The sequence below is a fragment of the Sinohyriopsis cumingii genome, chromosome 8 (genome assembly GCF_028554795.1).
Source record: "Sinohyriopsis cumingii isolate HCF-2022 chromosome 8, ASM2855479v2, whole genome shotgun sequence".
Lineage (NCBI taxonomy): Eukaryota > Metazoa > Mollusca > Bivalvia > Unionida > Unionidae > Sinohyriopsis > Sinohyriopsis cumingii.
In genome coordinates this window covers 103,896,130-103,916,668 of record NC_142968.1, presented here as the reverse complement: position 1 = coordinate 103,916,668, position 20,539 = coordinate 103,896,130, and the positions used below count along the sequence as shown (strand labels likewise).

Below are 20,539 nucleotides of genomic sequence, written 5' to 3'. Positions count from 1 at the left end.
TGTAACAGACTTGAGAACATTTGGTCTACTTACATACACTGGGCTTCAGGAAAGTCCGGACACGTAATGACATCACACGGGTCAATGAAGCAAACAGTTGTTGAGTCGCCCCCTTCTGAACATAGATCTTGAATATACAAGAAAATAATTTATTCTACCTCTATTTTAAATCGACGATGAATTAGATATTATATGTATGTGTACAACTCTCACGACCAAGTTGCTATCACAACTAAAAAATAGGATGTCCTCAAAATGTTAACTTCACGTACAGGATTAAAACATGATAAATTATCGGAACGGATCATATCCGGAATAGAATTTTCACGATTGCAATAATTATCTCCATTACAATAATCAAGTCCGTGCATTGTTTGCAATGGATTAAGATGGGGCAACACTTCATCACCGAATTCCGATTTAAATGATGTACTTGTCTGGCTTCAGTAGAACCATCCAGGAAACTGACCAAATAGTAACAAAAAAGATCTTGGTCAATCGTATAACATTAGAAATTTATCAAATCTAAGTGATCATCAAATGTATTAAGAAATAACGCACACTCATTTATGCAGAACAGTGATTTGACAATTTTATACTTTTTACAAATGGCTGCCATAATCTTCTGCAAATCGGTATGTTTTGGACAACTTTCCAATGCTTTCTTGACGGACATTTTGTCAAACTTGACGAAATTCTGTTAATATTTTTAAGGTGTGTCGAGCTTTTTCTAATTTTAGCAATTTCAACCACATATGATCCAATTTAGCGTCATTTAAAAGAAATTCAAAGACCACTTAGGATGTCATTTGCTTCTTTTGGCCACACTTTGTCCACCTGTTTAAGCAGAAATAATGGAAATGTTCTATCGCTATAGTAACGGCTGCATTTAAAAGAAAAATAGGTTGAATTTCTCTGAATCCTTTTCAGGTGCATAAAGGTTTTTTTGTTTAAGCAAGGGAGGACGCTCTAACCTCTAGGCCACCGGAGCTGTCGTATTGTAATGAATAAACCAATTTAAGGGATTTAATGCAATTTTTTAAGTGTTGCTGCTGTCTGGAAAAGAAAACAACGCCTTTACAGTTGTGAAACTAAGGAAGCCAGTTAATTTTCATCTTATTGTAAGTTGAGATTTGTCTCAAAATTAAACATCTGAAATTTCCAAGTGTGCCATGATTTAGATATTAATGAAAATCAGTTCGGAATCCCTGGAAAGACAAGGATGTTGTCTCAACTATGTCCTTCCGACATTATGCACCATGATGCATTACTTAATGCCGCAATTCAATGTAAAATATAACTGAACACCACATATTGAAACATCTAAAATAGTTTTATGTGAGGTACCTTCTAAAATCTTTTACCAATGTCCATGATTATATTATCTGTATGGATGCCGTTAGGTGTGGCAAAATCATGGCTGCGATTCGTTTTATTATCTATGACTATGGAACTTCTCCAGGACCCTTGTATGTATTTCTTGAAAAGCTTCTGTACCAGGTGAGGTTTCCGAGATTGAATCTTTTTTTAAACGGCTTCCTTAAGACAGCCATATCTGAATATGTTCTTCAAATATAAGACTAATTTCCTCAACATTTTGCATTCAGTCAATAATTTCACTGTATTATTGTGTCAAACAGTTACAAAAGTAGTAGAAGAACGGGACTTCTATGAGCTTTCCCTAGTTCGATATCAGGAAGCTCTCTAATGTAAATATCCTTTAACCTCTCGACTCTCAAAACTTTATTAAAGAGCGTGATATGATCGTCATTTCCTTTGGCAAGTTTAGGAGATCCTTTGATCCTCTCCTTGCTTGGCTTAGAGCATCCATCACAACCAGTGGCAGCAGTCTGTCGCACTTTTGTGGTGGACCGAATTTAATTGGTTTCTTGGTACGAGAGCTTAGAATCTTCTTTGGTACACTGATTCTACGTCCAATGTTGAAATTGACTTACAGATTTTTTTTTCTTGGACCAGATTGGAGAGGCAACAACCGGTCTATCTACCGAGTACCAAGATACTCTTCTCCATCGACAGGAGCAAAAAAAGAATTTGCCTTCACTCGGTCGCCTCTTACTACAAGCAGCAAGGAAACAGTCCCATTGAACAACACCAAAAAGTGCAGAGGTGTGCCCCTAGGTGAAGTTCGTTTGAGCTTTATGTAGAATTTGTTGGATTCATACAAGTACTGCAAGTGTCATCGCATAGATGGATAAGTGCGGATTATGCTGGAAGCAGAGTATATATTTCTTTTTAGAACTATTTTCATAAAGACTAAAAAGTCTAAAATATATTTACTGAATTTTTAAATTCAGAAACTAATACAATGAGACAAAATTCAAGATTTTTGAACGAGAAATAATATCCTGTATCTGAATAATACTGCATGATGATGATGACTGTTTTTGTTAGTATTATTTTACGAGCGTCGTTTGTATTACGCAATGAATGTATATAAATTCGTTGTTTCCAAATGAATCTTCTGACGAAAGTGTGCGTACACATTTGCCTGTAAGTGTGGTGCGCCAACGCATGTGTATGTCTGTGTAAATGAAAGTATTGCTTTTGTACGATTGTCTTATATACGATATTATGTTGCTTCTGTAGATGTCCGTACTTTTCAATGTACATCATTGTAGCTATCTGCTATTTAAACATTAAACAAATTGGGCTAATTGAATAAAGTCCAGTTGGGATAATGGGATTAAAGTCCTTTCTCGATACACGATTGCAAGATTCGGCTGGCCAGTGAACAAAGCTCGAACGAAACGAACGAAACGGTGTCTTAGCTGCTAAAGTGTTTTAAAACTCCGCCTAAAGTTCATTACGTCTGAAAACTGTAGACATGCTGCGAAAAAGAGAATCAATTTTCTTGGTAGCGAATCTGTTTCAACCATTCTCTCGTACTGGAGACTTCAAATCTGAGAGATCTGTAATCGTGTACAATATTGTACTACGAATCTTGTCGCAAGCGTTAAGCGTCCATCACATTGGTTAAAAGTCAGCGCCAACCTAACATTCATGGAGTACAAGCAGATGATAAACACGCCAAGAAAAGGGATTATACCATAATGAGTCAACCTATTTACATGGACACCTTACATAATTAGAAATTGATCTATCATCTTGTTAAACTATCCTGACAAGAAAGAAGAAAGAAAAAAAAACACAAACACGCACATATGCACGCACTCACGCATGCATACAATAAAACAAACCTTCCGGACAGCAAACGGCATAAGCGTCCACTGGATCAGTCTTGCAAGAATAACCCTTGGGACAATCTTGGTGGTTTGGTCCGCGGCCACAGTAAACTGAAGACAAGGGCGACCCGAATTCGCATGGGTTTTGAGGCTCTGAAACAAAGATTCTACTTCAAATGAAGTTTAACTTCACATCTCCAGTAATCAGTTTAATGGAAGCCTTAAACTAAACTAATCTACAAGGCTTTCAGAAATGTCCAGTAGTCACTGAACATTAATCATCATTCAGACATTTTGAACTGATTTTGACAACGAAATTATTAGCTCCTTACGGAAAAATTTATTTGTTATTAAGCTAAACAAACTGGTGGATCGATACACATCACTTGATGGCGGGTGGGGGGTGGTGAGTAAACAAGTACAAGAGATCTGTGAAACGGAAGCCGCCTAAATATCCTTCCTTTTTAAGCGTTTTCAAAACAGGTTTTGAACATCTAACTCTAAAGGAAATTTCAGCACGTAAACGTTCTGCTGTTTCATGTTGGGTTACGCCCCTGAGCAGCAGAGAGACTGGGCCCACCAACTTTTTCGTCCAACAGCACCATCTATCAAAAACTCTTCTGATAGAAGTTCTTATTTCACAAAATAAACCCTTCTAGCCAGAAACTATGATGACTAAATCCTCTTTTCTGACTAACGGGGTTATTTCGACAGCGATAACCAGCCGCTATAAGTAATAGTTTCTTCACGGGGTGACGTCGACGACGACGTTGGTGGCGTAGTCTCTCTGCTGCTAATCATTTTAGGATTTCTGTTGTGAATTAAAAATTTAAGTTAACATAAATGGCCAACATTGGAGAAGCACGTTCTGCTAGACTAGCTCGAGAGCGACTAGAAGCAATAAAAAATTTTCTTCCTGTCCGTGATAGTGTTAAAGAAAAATTACAAGCACGGCAGCTAGCACAAGTTGAATTTATGGAAGGTGCAGAACAATTATTTAAACCTGTTACAACAACTACTAAAAAAGCTGCTAAAAAGACTGCGATGGTTACTGAGCGAGCTTTACTGGGAGAGCCTAAGACTTTTGAAGAGGTGGTGGATGTGGAAGAGCGACAGCGGAGAATGAGGGAACAACGAGAACCACGAAGAAAAGGTATTCTTCCAACACTAACGGAAACAAGAGAGATTTTACGGACGCTTCCAGCTGATATAGCTGCAGCTCAACCTCCGCCCGTCGCTGCAGTCGCCAAAGCTACTGCGCCCAAAGTAGAAAAGGAAATTGTTGAACTAACTGCAAAATTTAATCCGGATTTTATTAAATTCCTTAAAAACACGCCAGAAGGAGAATTGCCTGAATTGATATTAGAGGATTTATACAACAAAGAAAAATTTTTAGCCAAGAAATATAAGCACACGACTGATGACAATTTTGTTAAATGGGTGTATCGTGTATATTACAACAAGAAAACGGTTAAATCTAACGATTCGAAATACTCAGCACTTGTAGGCGCAATAAAGAAACTTGACAAAAGTAGACAACAAGGATCTCCTCCTCCCTATTCACCGCCACCAGAGGAGGAACGTCCAGATGAGGGCGGTGATATTTTAGAAGATCTAGGGCTGATATCTCCTAAAGGACCCGAAAAAAACGGAGATGGTCTAAAAACAGGAAGCGGTTTTATTGCTTGTCCTAATAATATCATCGATGATGTATCTCGGTTAGAAGTGCTCATCGGAGGAAAACGTGCCGGAAATAACTCTCCGGAAATAATGAAGCTGCTGATATCTGTCAACGACTATTTCAGCGTGGTATCATGGATATCGGCATCTACCGTGAACTTGTTAATGAACTCGCAGATGGTTATTACAGCGACTGAAGGTCACAGTAATTTTAGTTAGAGAAACAGCAATTGAATAACATGATTATACACGATACTCGACCCAGCCCAGTCAGAGTAGTGAATTTACGATTACCGGTCTACAGAGCAACCTACGGAGATGGTCTCGGTGATGTTGTTACGGGTTTGTTTTCAAGGATAGCCCCTAAGGCATTACCAATTGCGAAACAATTGGCGATGAAAGCGGTTGATGTTGTCAAGGATAAAGCCCTTGGAGCTGTTGGTAATCTCGCCGGAAAGGCATTTACGTCAGTTAAGGGTAGACTGTCACGGTTAGCACGCAGACCTAGCGCGGTTAAACCACCGCCAGTAAAATTGCCAAGCACTGAACTTATGCCCGCGGATGTCAGTAAAGTAATAAATCAATCCGCAAATCAAAAACTTGCGGCGCTGGTAAACCAAATACCCGAACAAATAAATACGAGCCTGATTTCAGGAAGTGGTTTTCGTTTTAGACGACGATAATTTTATATAATGTTTAAACGTGTATCTGATCCAGCGTTCGACATGGATGCACCAACGCTTAAAGATGAGTCCGTGCGCGATTATCAGTATTATTCCTACGAAGCAAGATCAGCCAATCAGCCGAGCCGAATTGAATTACGAGTACATGATACAAGTAGATATTTCTTACCCGCTGAAGCATTCCTTGAAGTCGCGGGTGAAGTTGTAACAGATGTTGTCGCTAATACACCATATGGGGGTAATGTCCGAGTTGGTCTTGTCAACAACGGCATCATGGCGCTGTTCAAAAGTGCTTCATATAGCATTGACGGGAGAGAAATTGAAACGATTCAGGATAACGTTGACTTGCCACAACAATCGTGGGATTAGCACGATACTCAGATGATTACACTAGATCGGCTGGTCCGACTATGATGTTCACTAAGGATAATACTGATCATCCGGATCATAGATCTAGCATTATGAGACAACCAACCAACTGTGCTGTTCCTCCTGTTGCTGATGCTGATTTTAACGACGTAGAACTTTTTTCATTTCCCAACCCTAATTACAATCTTGGTTTTGCTACACGTAAATTAATGCTATCAGGTGATCGCAGAAAATTTTCGTGTGCAATTCCGCTGTCTCACATCTTTGGGTTCTGCAGAAATGTCAGAAAGGTTATTTTTGGAGCCAAGCATACAGTTGTACTTGTTAGAAAAGGTGACAACAACGACGCCATCTGGCGAGACGGTGATGCTGGTGTTGCTGCCGGTAAAGTAGTATTATCCAGGCTTGCGTTGTGGATGCCAGTGATGTCCCCATCGATCACTGAAGAGCAACGGTTACTCTCTTTCATGGACACAGGTGGTAAATCATTGATATCATGGTTGACAACATCTACAGATTCCATTCAGGGTGCCGGTGCTGGGCCGTTCACGTGGCACATAGCATCACAGCAGGGGGTGTCAGCACCACGACATATTTTCGTAGCACTCCAGGATAACGCAAGAGTAAATAGTCAAACACGATCGCATATGATATTTGACAAACTTGCTGTCTCTGAAGTTTCGCTGCGAATAAACGGGCATCAAGAACCATCCGAGGATATAATGATAGATTTTGGAAATAATCAAGTTGCACGTGCGTATCATCGTCTGATGACATTTATGGGACGTGATCAAAATATTGATACCGGCTTGCAGATATCACAGTTGGATTTCACAACGTTGTATCCGATTTATTACTTTTCGCTGGAACATCTTGATCTAACCAAACAATCGGTCATTGATATACACTTCAAGGCTAACGTTGGTGAGTTTCCCGCTGGTGGTTTTAGAGCGATCGCTGTCATACTCTCCGATAAAGCAATGCTACTTGAAGGTGTTGGTGGACGAATGAGAGTCATCGATGCTCCAGTGGAAAATATGTAACATTGCTAGCAGCACGTGTAAACAATTAGATCAACATCATATTAAATAAAATGTCATACAGTTACGTTAATGTGTCACTGACTCCTGGTCAGGTGAAGAAATTACAATCGAAAAACGCGAGCACATGTGGGACGTCAATAACGTTAAAGCACGATCAGCTAGCGGGCGGTCCAAACAAGCTGTCGCTGACTAAAACTCAGCTAAAACATTTCAACAGCGCGAAGCAGGGCACGACTGGAGTTCGAATTGATCTCTCCGGCTGCGGTCAAAGATATGGTCAAAAAGACCGGCGGAATACTTCCATTTCTCCCAATAATTGCCGCCGCGTTAGCACCAGCAGCAGCCGCCGCGGCAAAGGCAGCCGCGTTAGGAGCAGTTGGAACCGCTGCTGGAATGGCACTAAAGAAAGTAACCGGAAAAGGAATTTTACACAAGGAAAGTCTAAAAAAAAAGACAAACAAGAACACAAAAACCAACAAGACGCCCCCGAAAGACAACTATGCCTCAGCCCAATCGTTTAAAACTTCCAGTGGAACAATACAGAGCGGGTCTAAGACTACTGGGAACTCCGGCGTCATGGTACCCAAAAAGGTTTTGAAAACACTTCCAGCATTGAAGCTTCCAGCGAGTAATTTTGATTTACTTGATGCTGCTAAACAATTACGCATAAAATCCTTCAGAGGTGTATTTATGCGAGATGAATTACCAGCACGACCGAATAATCCAGAAACAGGAATTATTAATCTCGACAACAAGGAAAGCCCTGGGACTCACTGGGTTGCTTACGCGATCGATCCGCGTGGAATTATCTATTTCGATTCGTACGGGCTAGCACCACCAGTTGAATTTCTCAGGTACGTCCAAGGATTTTCAATTCCAGTTTGGCAGTCAACGTTACCAACACAAACACTAACCGATCCTCCGATATGTGGTCAAGAGGTTTTGAATGTTCTCGCCGCGATAACAAAACATCCAGCGATTCCTCCTCATAAAGTCGTGCATGAATACACGTTGAAAAATCATCAATGATTTCCAAATTTAAACACCCCCATAACAGATAATGGTTGATATTTACGGAAGATCAAGCAGAACCAAGGAAGAAAAAAAAAGATGTCGATTTATCGAAGTATGCAACCAAAGATGAAATTGATGATCTTTTAAATCTGACCGGGATAGACCCAGATGAGGTTATTTTTCAGGACAGGCACGGCAAACTAAGAACCAGTAACATTAAGTGGAATGACATAATTCGCAGGGTTATTGGAGCTGTCACGGACAACATTGTTGTATTCACTGACAGCGGCAGAATCAGAGATTCGTCGATATCAATTGCGATGCTGCGAGATGATGCACGAAAAGTCGCCGGGGAACGTGTAGCGAAGACCGGTGATACAATGACAGGCGAACTCAGCATGAACGGCAACAAAATAACCGTTCTAAAAAATCCGGAAGGTCCCGAAGATGCCGCAAACAAACAATACGTAGACACCGTTGATGGTAAACTAGCCACGTTGCGGGCAGAGTATGATGTTCACGTGGGCGCGTTTGCAAGATTTCGAAGAAACTACCAAAAAACTGGTGAGACCGTGGATAAGTTCTTTGGTACTCCTCCAGTCATCGACGTAAAACTTTCTGAAATCAAGACCGACATTGACACGATCAAACAAACACAGCAGGATATCGTATCGGGAATTCCTGAGATCGTTAACAAAATCAGTTTGATTAAAGTCCCCGTTACAGTTACCCCCGGGCATATCACCAACATCGTATTCACGGTATCATCGGAATTCGCAACATGGTCCCGACAAAATAATACTATCAAATACACAGCAACGGTCACTGGCGTGTACAGGTTGTCTGTGTTTTCAGCCGCTAAATTTGAAATCTTCACAACGTTTCCCTGGAGACATTCCACCGATAAGTATTCCGGGATTGTAACTATAATACTAAACAGCGGAACCGAAGAAATATTTATACTTGAAGCCGCAGACAAGAAATTAACCGCAACATCTTACTGGTGGTGTTTGGAATTCGTCGCAGAAACACCTCAACTGGTTACCGCGTAATTGAATAATGTCAACGACAACGTTGAAATCCGAAACATTTCCAGATGCTCAACAATACCGGTATGATCAGGTACGCGAATGGCAATCAACGTTGAAAAACACCACTGACAGATGCGCAACAAAAATAAAAAATACAAACGGCGTGTAACTGTGCTAGACACAATAGTGTATTCGGTACCGCGGTAGTTGCATCCACTGGTGTGCTATTGTCTGCGCTGACACCAGTAACTGCTGCAATCGCTATCACAATCACAATTTCTGCCTCAACGACGATTGCAGGAGTCGCCACCATCATCGCAAAAAAAATATCCTCGTGCGCGGTAACAAAATTACACGAGTATACCCGGGTAGCCAACGCGGCCAACAGCGCCTACTCGAAATTGTCCTCGTTGATATCATCCAGCGTAGACGACAACAACATATCAGATTCTGAATTCACGCTGATGTCCAGCATTTACAACGATTACGAGCGCGCAGCGAATACTGAAACCGCAAACGGTTTTCATTTGAAAACCAACAATAACAATAGCGATGGAGACACTTCAGCATCGAGCGCTGCTCGACATAGCAGCAAATAAAACTCCGACAAGGACCACAATGATATCAATATCCTCGACGCAACCAGAGTTCAGCATTAATTTTCCAACTGCAATTCCAGTAAGTGAAATCGCGTTGGCACAATTACGAGTATATCACAGTTGGCCCAATATCAGGTCGACATCATTTCACGGACAGTTGCCGAATAACTCATTTGTTTTTTCGTATCAGAATAACGCTGATGGAGCCCCAGATTGGAACGTCATTGCGTTACCCACTGGGAGTTATCAGATCGAAGAAATCAACAAAGAAATACAGCGTCAAATAAAACGTATCACCGGAAAAGAAGCAAAAATATCAATCACTGCACACGAGCCAACGCTGTCCACGATCATCGAAATCTCAACACCGGGTTACGCCGTAGACATTTATAACAGTTCAATTAGAACAGTATTAGGATGGCCTCGAAATCCACCACCGGCACCACCCGTTGCACCCGAAAAATCCGATTATATCACTGACGCGAAGTCATATCACGGAATTACACCCGGTTATAGGCCGCGTCTGGATGATATAAAAGGTGCAACGGTGGATAGGTGGATCCAGTCTCTTAGTGACGGCGACGATATTGTGTTGACTTTTACTCGTGCAACATATTCAACGGGAGTGGGAGGATTAGGATTTCGTGTTTATCTAAACGAAATTACTGAATTTTTTAAAACTATTAATGTGGAGCACCGTGCGCAACTAGCGCATCTACGGCAACGCTTCCAAGAACATCTTTCTGATGTAACAGGTTCACGTGGAGAAATTAAGCAAATCGAAATATTAAATCAGATTGCCGCAGATATGGAATATATTAACCAACGAATGATTCAGGTAGTAACCGACAGTAGCTCCATCATTAAACAACAATTTTTGGATAAGTACTCGCTGACCGAAGCTGAACTGCCGAATTTTAAATTACCAGGATATGTTTCCCCGGTCATCTTGCGAAAATTCGTCACTGATATCGTCGATGAATACTTCGATGACATACTTGCACAGCACAAACGAATACTACCAGAACCCGTTATCTTGGCACATGATAATTCCACAGCGAGCGATGGCCGGCATATTTCTCCGGGCATCGTAGCAATCACTGATGTCGTCGCGGTCAATCTTGTATGTGATGTCATCGATGGCAGTTACAACATAGACACAACAATATCAAATCAAGCCCAGCAAGGGTTTATACTGTATTCGTTTACTCCTACACAACCGCCTGGATTTTTGATTGTGCAAGAGCCAATCAATCCGGTGTTTCTTCGGTGTCATAACCCGACACTGACAAGAATAAATTTTAAAGTCACTGACCAACAACAGCGACTGTTGGACCTGCGTGGGGAGACTGTTAGTATTAATCTGCATGTGAAATCCTAAGGGATTTTCGTCCTAAGGACTTTCATCGTGAAACGATTTCCATCGTAAAAATACAAAGTATTTTTCAAGGACTTTCAATTAATAATATCATATCATAATAATGTCCAAAAAATCTTCGAATTACCAACAGTATGATGATGATGATGAAAATCTCTGACAGTTCTGACGCTAGCGTGGAAACACAGCGTGTTTGTGAATCACAGCGTGATTCTGACAGTGATTTTGTTGTCAGTGATGAAGATGAAGATGTCTCTGACAGTGATTTCGCTGACAACGACGACGATGACGATGATAGCACTGTGGGAAACGCTAGCGTCTCCAACGGCATCATCATCAATGACAGCACTGTCACAATAAATTATATTAAATGAACGCGAATAACATAGCAAATGTATCAACACGTGAAATGTTCCATCGTTGACAAGCGTGCGCTTGAAGAATTCATCCGAAAAATATTTACCGGAAATCATTCCCCAGGCGTTGTTAAAATAATCATCGATAAACACGGCAATGATGACTTTTTACTGACAGATTTTCAGCTGAAGCAACTCCGCCAAAACAATATCACGATGATTACTTGTGATGCAGACCAAATCCTCAATGTTGCTCACTCGTGCATTTCACGGGATCATCTTGATAAGATCCTGCAGTGAAAATCCTTTAGGATTTTTAAAAATATCTTCGATATTTCCATCCTGAAATTCGAAGAATTTCAAAAATATTTTACTTTATATATATTTTTTTTACCACTGACAATTTCGCTGATTTTCATAGGGTATTTTGCTATGAAAATCAACGAAATCGTCCATTTCACTGGTTTCATAACGGTATTTGCTATGAAAACCAACGAAATCGTCCAAAGTCACGGATTTGATAGGGTAATTGCTAGTAAAAATTAACAAAACAGACCAGCGTCGTGGATTCATAACGGTATTTGCTATGAAAATCAACAACCGCGGACAGTTGCAGAATTTTATTATAATATAATTTTTTTCACTGACAATTTTCGCTGATATTTGCTAGTAGCAACCAGAAAAATCGGACAGTTGCATAATTTACACAGTAAAAAAAAAGTAATTTTTTTTACTTTCGATTTCACTTCCAAGTAAATGCAATCAAGGTGAGGTATTTACTTCCTCGTGAATGACTTCGTCATCCGTGACGAAGCTATCATTGCTTTCACCCTTGACTTCATCATCCTTGACTTCGTCAGCGGACATACAATGCTTTAATTTCCGGACCCGATTGTTAATTATTTTTTTAGTTTCATACTCGGCTGCCAGTGCCAGCCTGATCTTTTCGACTGCACGAGACAGTGGAACAAATTCATTTATTTGTGTCTCCGCTACGCTGGCCAGCGATTTATACAAATTATTTTGGATCATCTTTATGAATCGATATTGAGCAGGAAGAATATAACGCCCTGCGCGTTTAGCTTCGTATAATGATTCAAAATCTGACAATAGTTTCAACATTTAGTAATATTTTAAATCCTTGTTTTTCTAATTTTTGAATAGCATCAATCACATTATTGATATTTTCTTGATTCATATTTGTATATATTTTTAAATCTTTAAAATAAAAAAACATCACGTCTCCTTTGAGTCTCTAGGGTGTCTTATGACATCTTACCAAACTCAGGAGGGGGCGGAAACACTTACCCCCGATTGAGCCCCTAAACTGCCAAATAACAGTCTAGAAGGCCCAGAGGGTGTGTTTGCGAAACGACGAGACATTCCCCATTTGTGAACCTCCTAGCTTACCATTTGATATGCTAGCAAGGCTCATATGGGGATAACACATAACACATAACTTAATTCTAGGGACGGCACAAACATGTAGTATTTACAGTAGAAGCATATTTACAGCAGTTGTATTTTACAATTGTATATATCTTAGGACGGTACAAACAACTTATCCTAAGACGGCACAAACACATAACTTATCCTAAGACGGTACAAACACAATGCGGGGTTATATTCTACATCCAACAAGTTGCACACGTACCCCTGAAATCAACCCTGTTTCCGGGTAAAAGGTTACCCCGAAACGGGGCGATAACAGTACGTGTGCAACTTCGTTGGGTTTCGAAACCCCAATATGGTATTAGGACGATATTGTATATAATCTGACTGATACCCGAAAGTTTCAGAAATAGCTCAGCGTGATTTGTTTAAAACGTATTTTCTTAAATAATAATCGTGTGGAAACCACAGATGAGCCATAAACGAGAACAAGTGTAAAAAAATAACGATATTGTCTGAAAAAAAATATGAATACGCGTTTATTCTTGATTTCATCAAGTACTTTGTCATTCTTGCGCTGTCACCTTGATAGCGTCAAGGGGAAAACAAGGGAAGTTATTTACTTCCTTGTGCAGAAAATCGTCTGCTCGTACCTGTCACCTTGACAGCGTCAACGGGGAAATAATTGTATCATTGACTTGAAAAATCCTTCAGATTTTCACGCAGTCACTGCAGAGTTATCTCCGTTTGGAAAATCCTCGTGATAACGAAATATAATTTTCTGATTATTATACTTTTTTGCCAACGCGGATTTATATATTTTTTCTGCAACTTTTTGTACTGAGGATGCACAAATACCGAAATACTTGCCAGCTGCACATACCGATTGAAATATTATTTCTTCATTTGTATCTAAATTCATAGAAACAACCTTCTTGGCTCTTTTATTGTTACGGCCAGTATTACCAGCCTTGCAATTTTCGCTCTGCGTCACAGCTCTCAGATTGGATAAATTATTATTAAGTTTCTCTCCATCAATGTGATCAATTACAAGACCCTTTTTGATCTCTCCGCGGAAACACTCGAACAAGAACCTATGATTATAATAGGTTTTACCCCCAGCAACCTTAAATTGGAGATAACCAGCATTATTAACAACACCAACTGGTTTTTTCCTCCTACAGTGTCTCACTATTCCCTCGCGAGATGCTTCGTAATTTTTAATGGTTGGATGTGAGACAAATTCTTGGCTCATTTATATAATAATATATTTGTCTAATTTATAATTTGTCTGAAAACCTAGTTATATAATCACTTTCGGATTTTAGCGCGTCTCCGTTATTTTTTTTATTGTAATATCGCTTGAGTTCACGGTATCGTTTCCCCCCGCACCCCGCACGTAATTGTGTTTTACCTCTGACATCAATGCCACATCGCAGGCAACGAATAGGTCCTGTGCTTCCTTGTTTGATGCTCTGTATATGTTCACCGCAGAATTCCTTCCTACAGGGCTTACCACAGACTGTTACAGATCCAACTTTTAACCATCTGCAGTTGTTCATTGTATATATAATATTTTCTTATTTAAATATTTGTCTTAAATATAACAATGGAGGAGTTTTCTAGGCTAACCGCAGTTGGCGCCGGGAGATTCGATCTTGACAGGCTAAACCCGGATCCACGACGACGGCATCTAACTGATCTGTTCGATATTATCAACGAGGGTAAGAAAGAATTCCGCGACGACGGCGCATCTCATGTATGGTCGACATTTAAAATTATCCGCGACGCTGACGAAGTCAACGACATCATCGATGCTACAATGACTGATGCCCGAGCAAAAACAATTATTGATTATATTAATTTTCATCAACGCGACAAGAAATATTTTTTCAGAATAAAATTTATTGTCAACGTCGACGACGATACGTGGATTATCCGTGACAAACTCGACCCTGTTCTTGCTAACGGAAAGACCGCTCTGTTAAGCAGCAATTGTAAACCAGGAATGCTGACCGGGATTGATATACCATATTACGCTCGAGCGTATCCTGTAACCGCAGTCATTTATGGAATATACCCGGTAAAAAAACCAAAAATTGATAAACTCCCTCCGATGCGATTTGGAAACGCAAGCGTTTCTACGCTGAATTGTGCAGCCGAGCGAGTAATGGAACATTTTAAAAACACAAAACGAAGAAACGGTTTAACCGACCTGCGACGTAAAAAAATAACATCATGGGGTGAATCGGTTAAGAATACCGGGGCAACAATAAATGATGTTGCTGCGCTATCAAGTAAATTAAAATACTCAATAACAGTAAAAACACTAACCGGGGAAATATTATACAGTTCGAAGCATTATAAAAAGTCAGGAACACCGATTGAAATTATTGATCATAATTCGCACGCGTGGACTGATGCGGTTACAATATTTCCACGAGACCGTGTTGTCAAGTTTTATCGTGGAAACATATACGAGGTTATTTACACGCTGAGTAAAACCGACCGTGTCGGTGTGGTTATTTAGGAGCTCGAAGATTCCGAGTATGATCAATTTGTGAGACCCAACGGAGAATTATACAGAACAGAATCGTTGCACCAACAAATGAAAAAACTCGCAAAAACGTATATGAGAGATGCTAGCGATGAGCAGTTATTGGTTAATTGTTTTACAGTTCCAAGTGTTGCCGCTCACGCCGCCAGAGAAAAAAATTCGTGGAGACCAACCCGAAGTCAGTTTCTTTCAGATATACAATTAAGTTGTGTCGAGTATGGTCATGGCGGGTTGTGGAATACCCGATATGACTACCGGGATATGATTTCCGTGGATATGATTGCCTGCTACCCAGGAAGCTTTCTCGGGAACGGCGAGTGCCGCGAATACTTTGCGCGGTTTGGACACCCCACGAACTCGATGACACGAGTCGCCGTAAACGGCAGTTTACCCGACGCTGACCTGACAGGATTTGCTCGTGTGACTTCGTTTGAATTCGCCACGGGACTTCATCCGTGCTGTTATGTTTGGTTTGGCAGACACTTCGTTGAAAAGCGCTGGGTACCAATAGTGTTATTGCGATACATGCTTGACAGCGGCATACTGGTATCGTTGACTGTCAGCGAAGCAATCATATGTTATCGACCGCAGACATCAGTTTGGTTGCCAACACCAGAACGTGTAACTCTCGAAGAAGTTAACTAAGAATGGACACAAGCACGTCCAGAAACTCCTATTGATGCTATCCGCGAAGGAGCTCCTGAAATTCTCAAGATTAGGCTCAAAAACAGTGAAATCACAGCGAAAGATCTTGGACGAAGAATAATCGGTAAATTTACTTAGGGTGCAGCATTTGATCATAAAATGCATCACTCGCGGTTGATTATCGATGAAGCTGAATTGGATTTTATAATCGCCGACGCGGTTGCCAGAGACATATTTTGTAACAGGGAGGATGTGTTCTTGTCCGACGGGAAAAAGTTGGGCACAATTGTAAGTTATATCGACGGAGAATCACCTCAATACACACATTTGAGATCTTCAATGCTGGCTTATGTTTCTATAAATTTGTTATCGATGGTAAATCGATTTCCTGACACCGCAGTCAGAGTTGCCACGGATTCATTTTACATCGACAAGAAATATTCAGAATCACTGACCGATATAATGAAATTCTGCGGCGGAGATGAATGGGGTTCGTGGAGAATAAAAGCTGAGATGTTACACGAGTATTGTGAATCCGCTGATGTTGCAATCGAGGACGATTATTATAAATCAACAATGCCAGAAATATCTTCCGCACCGTCTGTGGATGATCCAATCACCAGACACAAAACTGTTTATTTGAACGGGCCCGGCGGGTCTGGTAAAACAACTCGAGCGATTGAATTATTTCGGAATTCAGATATGATTGTGCTAACACCTACACACAGACTTGCCAGAGAGATGAAACAGCGAGGAGTCAATTCTTGTACTTATCACAGCTTTTTCAAATACAGCGGCGGTACGTGGACGCCAGATCGAATGGGTAAAAAATATATCAATGATATAATAATTTGGGATGAGATATGTACGGTGCCGCTGGAAACGTTAAAAACATTTCTTGATTGGCTGTTAACGAAAAATACCGCAGTCGTTATGTGCGGCGATCACGGTCAACCATCTCCGTTTGTCGGCGCATCTCCGCATGATTGGCTGAGAAATTTTGTTGATGATCACGAAGAAGTAACTGATGATTACCGAGCACTTGATGCAACGCTGAAATAATTTAAAACACTAATCAGGCTACAACCGAATAAAATTCAATGTGAAATCATGCGCGAGATGATTCCTGAAACTTCGATGAGCGACTTTTTACGCGTGTGGAAACCAAACGATTTGATAGTGGCGAGTAGAAAGATAGTCAGAGACACACTTCAACAACAGCTATTTCAGTTACAAAAAAAAAAGTTTCCAATGCTGCCAACGCCGTTATGTTATAGACCAACTGATACGCGGTTACAAAATATAGATGTTGATATTCCAGGAAAGACAGAGAAACAAAATTTAGTATTGAATGATATTGTGTTAGTTGACATCGATGCTGTTGAGGATGCACTAGCGATGAATAAATCCCCGTGGACGCTAGGATACGCAATGACCATTCATTGTTCTCAAGGACTGACTATCTCTGATACAACTGTCTGGATCATTGATCATCGAATCGAATGGTCCAACTTAGTCTACTTGGCGGTGTCCAGAGTCAGAAGAATATCTCAACTGCGAAGAATTATCCTGGAAAATCCTTCGGATTTTAAATCAAACAATGAAAACAACAGCGATGGTAATGTAATAAGAAAAAAACTCGCCAGTTACAGAGTGACAAAAAAATAATCGCGATTTTGATCTTGATGTTGACTTCGTTGTTGCGCTGAAACAACAGCAGAATAATCACTGCGCGAGCTGTAATTGTATAATGCTATGGCAGTATTCGAATAAAAATTCAAGACAATTTACCGTAGATAGAAAAGATAACAGTCGCGGTCATACACGTGATAATGTCATGTTGACCTGTCTTGAATGTAATCGACGTCGGGGTGCCAGCGCTAGTTAAGTCACTTCAGTGATTTTGGCGGCAATTGTGTATCCTCGGGAATTACCTGAAGTTGCTCACGGGTGAATCCGCGTTGAGGAGCAGTTGAATCCAACCTGTAGATTGCTGGTCTGCCAGTGGATCTTGTCACGGTGGATATGCTATGTGTGGTAACACTCCAGATGGGATCAGTCGCTCTTCGTTTACCACCTTCAAGTTCACCTGGTTCATATAAATATCTAACTGTGACATTACCCAGTATTTGCTGTTTTTCTTTCTTTCGTTGTAGTGGTATATTTTTTTTCGTGATCGCGATGGCAGGTTTCATGTTGGTGGTTCGGGTAATTTCATTATGTAGCGCAGCTATCACGCTTGGTAATCTTGCAACCCATTCGCGCGATCTCGTATCCTGAATAAATTCCTTCGCGTATTGATATCCAAATAACCGCTCAGCAAGTGTTCTATTGAATCGCTCAACAATTGCCTGATCACGGTGAATTTCAGTGTGTCCTCGTCGTATGGTGACGTTATGTTGTTTCATCAACGATGATACCGCACCTTGAAATTCTTTGCCAGGATCAACTTGTAATAAATTTGGCCATCTCAGAGGTCCTCGCCGATAAATTCTTTCAAACGCAGAAGCAACCTCAGATGCTATTTTAGTTGTTAACGGTTCCGCATCTTTGTATTTACTGGCAACATCAACTATGGTTAACGCGTACTTGTATGTGCGTCTTCGGATAGTATCATGTGGCAGAAATAATATATCAGCCTGATGAACCTCATTTGGTACACTAACATCGAAATGCGCAAAGTGAATTTGTTTAGGGCGCGGTAGATAAATTTGCCATATTGCCTGTCGGGATAACCAATTTTTGGCAACCGCGCGTGTTACTGATGCCGCGCTGGCAAGTTTATCAATTGCCGCGTTACCTCTCCAATATCCGCTTGGGGAATAATAAATCGACTCCATTATATACCAGTACCTAACGCTAATTTACCTTTCATTGCAGTTTTTATCAACCAAGACGCTAACCTTTCTTTGAAAGATTTATCAGGGATGGCATTTAACGCGTGAATTAATTTCACGTCCGCGAGATGGCGCTGTTGCAAATCCTTGCTTCGGTAAGCTACATCATGAGCATGGCACGCTGCATCGATAGCGTTTATCGGATACTCACCGAGTTTTGGTTGATCCTGAGCATCAAGTCTGATATCAAGTCGGGTTCCTGGACCACAGTAATTATATCCTGGAAGATGTTTTTCTCCTGGATATTTAGCCCACGGAGCTCCTGGCAGCGCTGTTAACTTGGCTGCGATATCACCTCCGCTTTTTTTTAATAAATCTAAATTTTTTTGTGCCACATCGTTCACACTTGCCCGTGAGCGCTTGTCGATTATTTTTTGTTGTAATTGTTGTCGTATCCGTAGTTGGGGTACGTGCTCGGCATTTCACACAATATAAATCCATATTATTTTATGATATATCTAATGGAAATCACTGACTTTTCCGCGACAAAGCGACGAGAGCCAATCAAGCATAACTCAGTGCTACCAAATTCTGTTCGAATGATTATCATAGGTCCATCTGGGTCGGGTAAAACACAGCTGTTGTTGAATTTGATAATGAAGTGGATGAAGTGGGATAAATTATATTTGATTGCCCCGTCTGTGGACGATCAGCGATGTTATCAAGTGCTAAAAGATTTTAACGAGAGTGCAAAAACAATCATTGGAAATGCAAGCATTTCTGAGACCGACGAAAACGTAGTTGAATTCATAACTGACATAAATGATGCACCCGGCATTAATGACATCCATGGATCAATTAACAACCTAGTAGTGTACGATGATGTCATGCTGGATAAACAAACAAACCCTGCGAGAATATTTTCCCGTGGTCGACACAAAAACACTGATGTCATTTATGTGACTCAACGGTATACACAAATTCCAAAAGTGATCAGAGATAACTGTAACGTTCTTGCGGTGTTTAACGAAGTTGATGCACACACGCTGAGAAATATTCATCAGACCTGGTGCAGTGGTGACATGGACCTCAATAAATTTAAAAATTTCTTTAGTCATGCTCAACGAAAACCACACGGGTTTGTGACGATAAATTTACATGATCCTCGGACACGATACCGAGTTGGGTTAGATACATTTTTTAACCAAAAATCCTAAAATGATTAGCAGCAGAGAGACTACGCCACCAACGTCGTCGTCGACGTCACCCCGTGAAAAAACTTATTTATAGCGGCTGGTTATCGCTGTCGAAATAACCCCGTTAGCCAGAAAAGAGGATTTAGTCATCATAGTTTCTGGCTAGAAGGGTTTATTTTGTGAAATAAGAACTTCTATCAGAAGAGTTTTTGATAGATGGTCCTGTTGGACGAAAAAGTTGGTGGGCCCAGTCTCTCTGCTGCTCCCTGGATAAGCAAGTCTTTTTTTAAATAGTTCATACGCAATAATCTACGCAACGTGGAACCACATCATGGAATCAACCTATTTCCGATAAAGATCTATCCATGTACAAAGTATTTGTATATCAATTAAGTCATCGGGTTTTAAATTAGTGATGTGCCACATCAATTGTGTTGGTTGTTCTTCCTAGGGGGAAGGGGAAGGTATATTCACACGTGAAAGGTTATATAGTGTAGTGACAATGGAAGCAACATTCCTTTATAAAGAGAACAAGACAGTATAAGCTGTTGTAGGC

General features: G+C 40.6%; 1 protein-coding gene across 1 annotated transcript in view; it reads right to left on the bottom strand.

Annotated features, from left to right (window-relative positions):
• The window catches only part of LOC149794282 (kielin/chordin-like protein), an 88,207-nt gene that overhangs the window by 26,826 nt on the left and 40,842 nt on the right, over positions 1 to 20,539 (bottom strand). Inside the window, exons 10-11 of the mRNA XM_089969099.1 lie at positions 3,219 to 3,356; positions 34 to 127 (exon numbers count right to left, since the gene is read on the bottom strand). Of these exons, the coding sequence (XP_089825225.1) occupies positions 34 to 127; positions 3,219 to 3,356 (232 nt within the window). The remainder of the gene's footprint in view (positions 1 to 33; positions 128 to 3,218; positions 3,357 to 20,539) is intronic.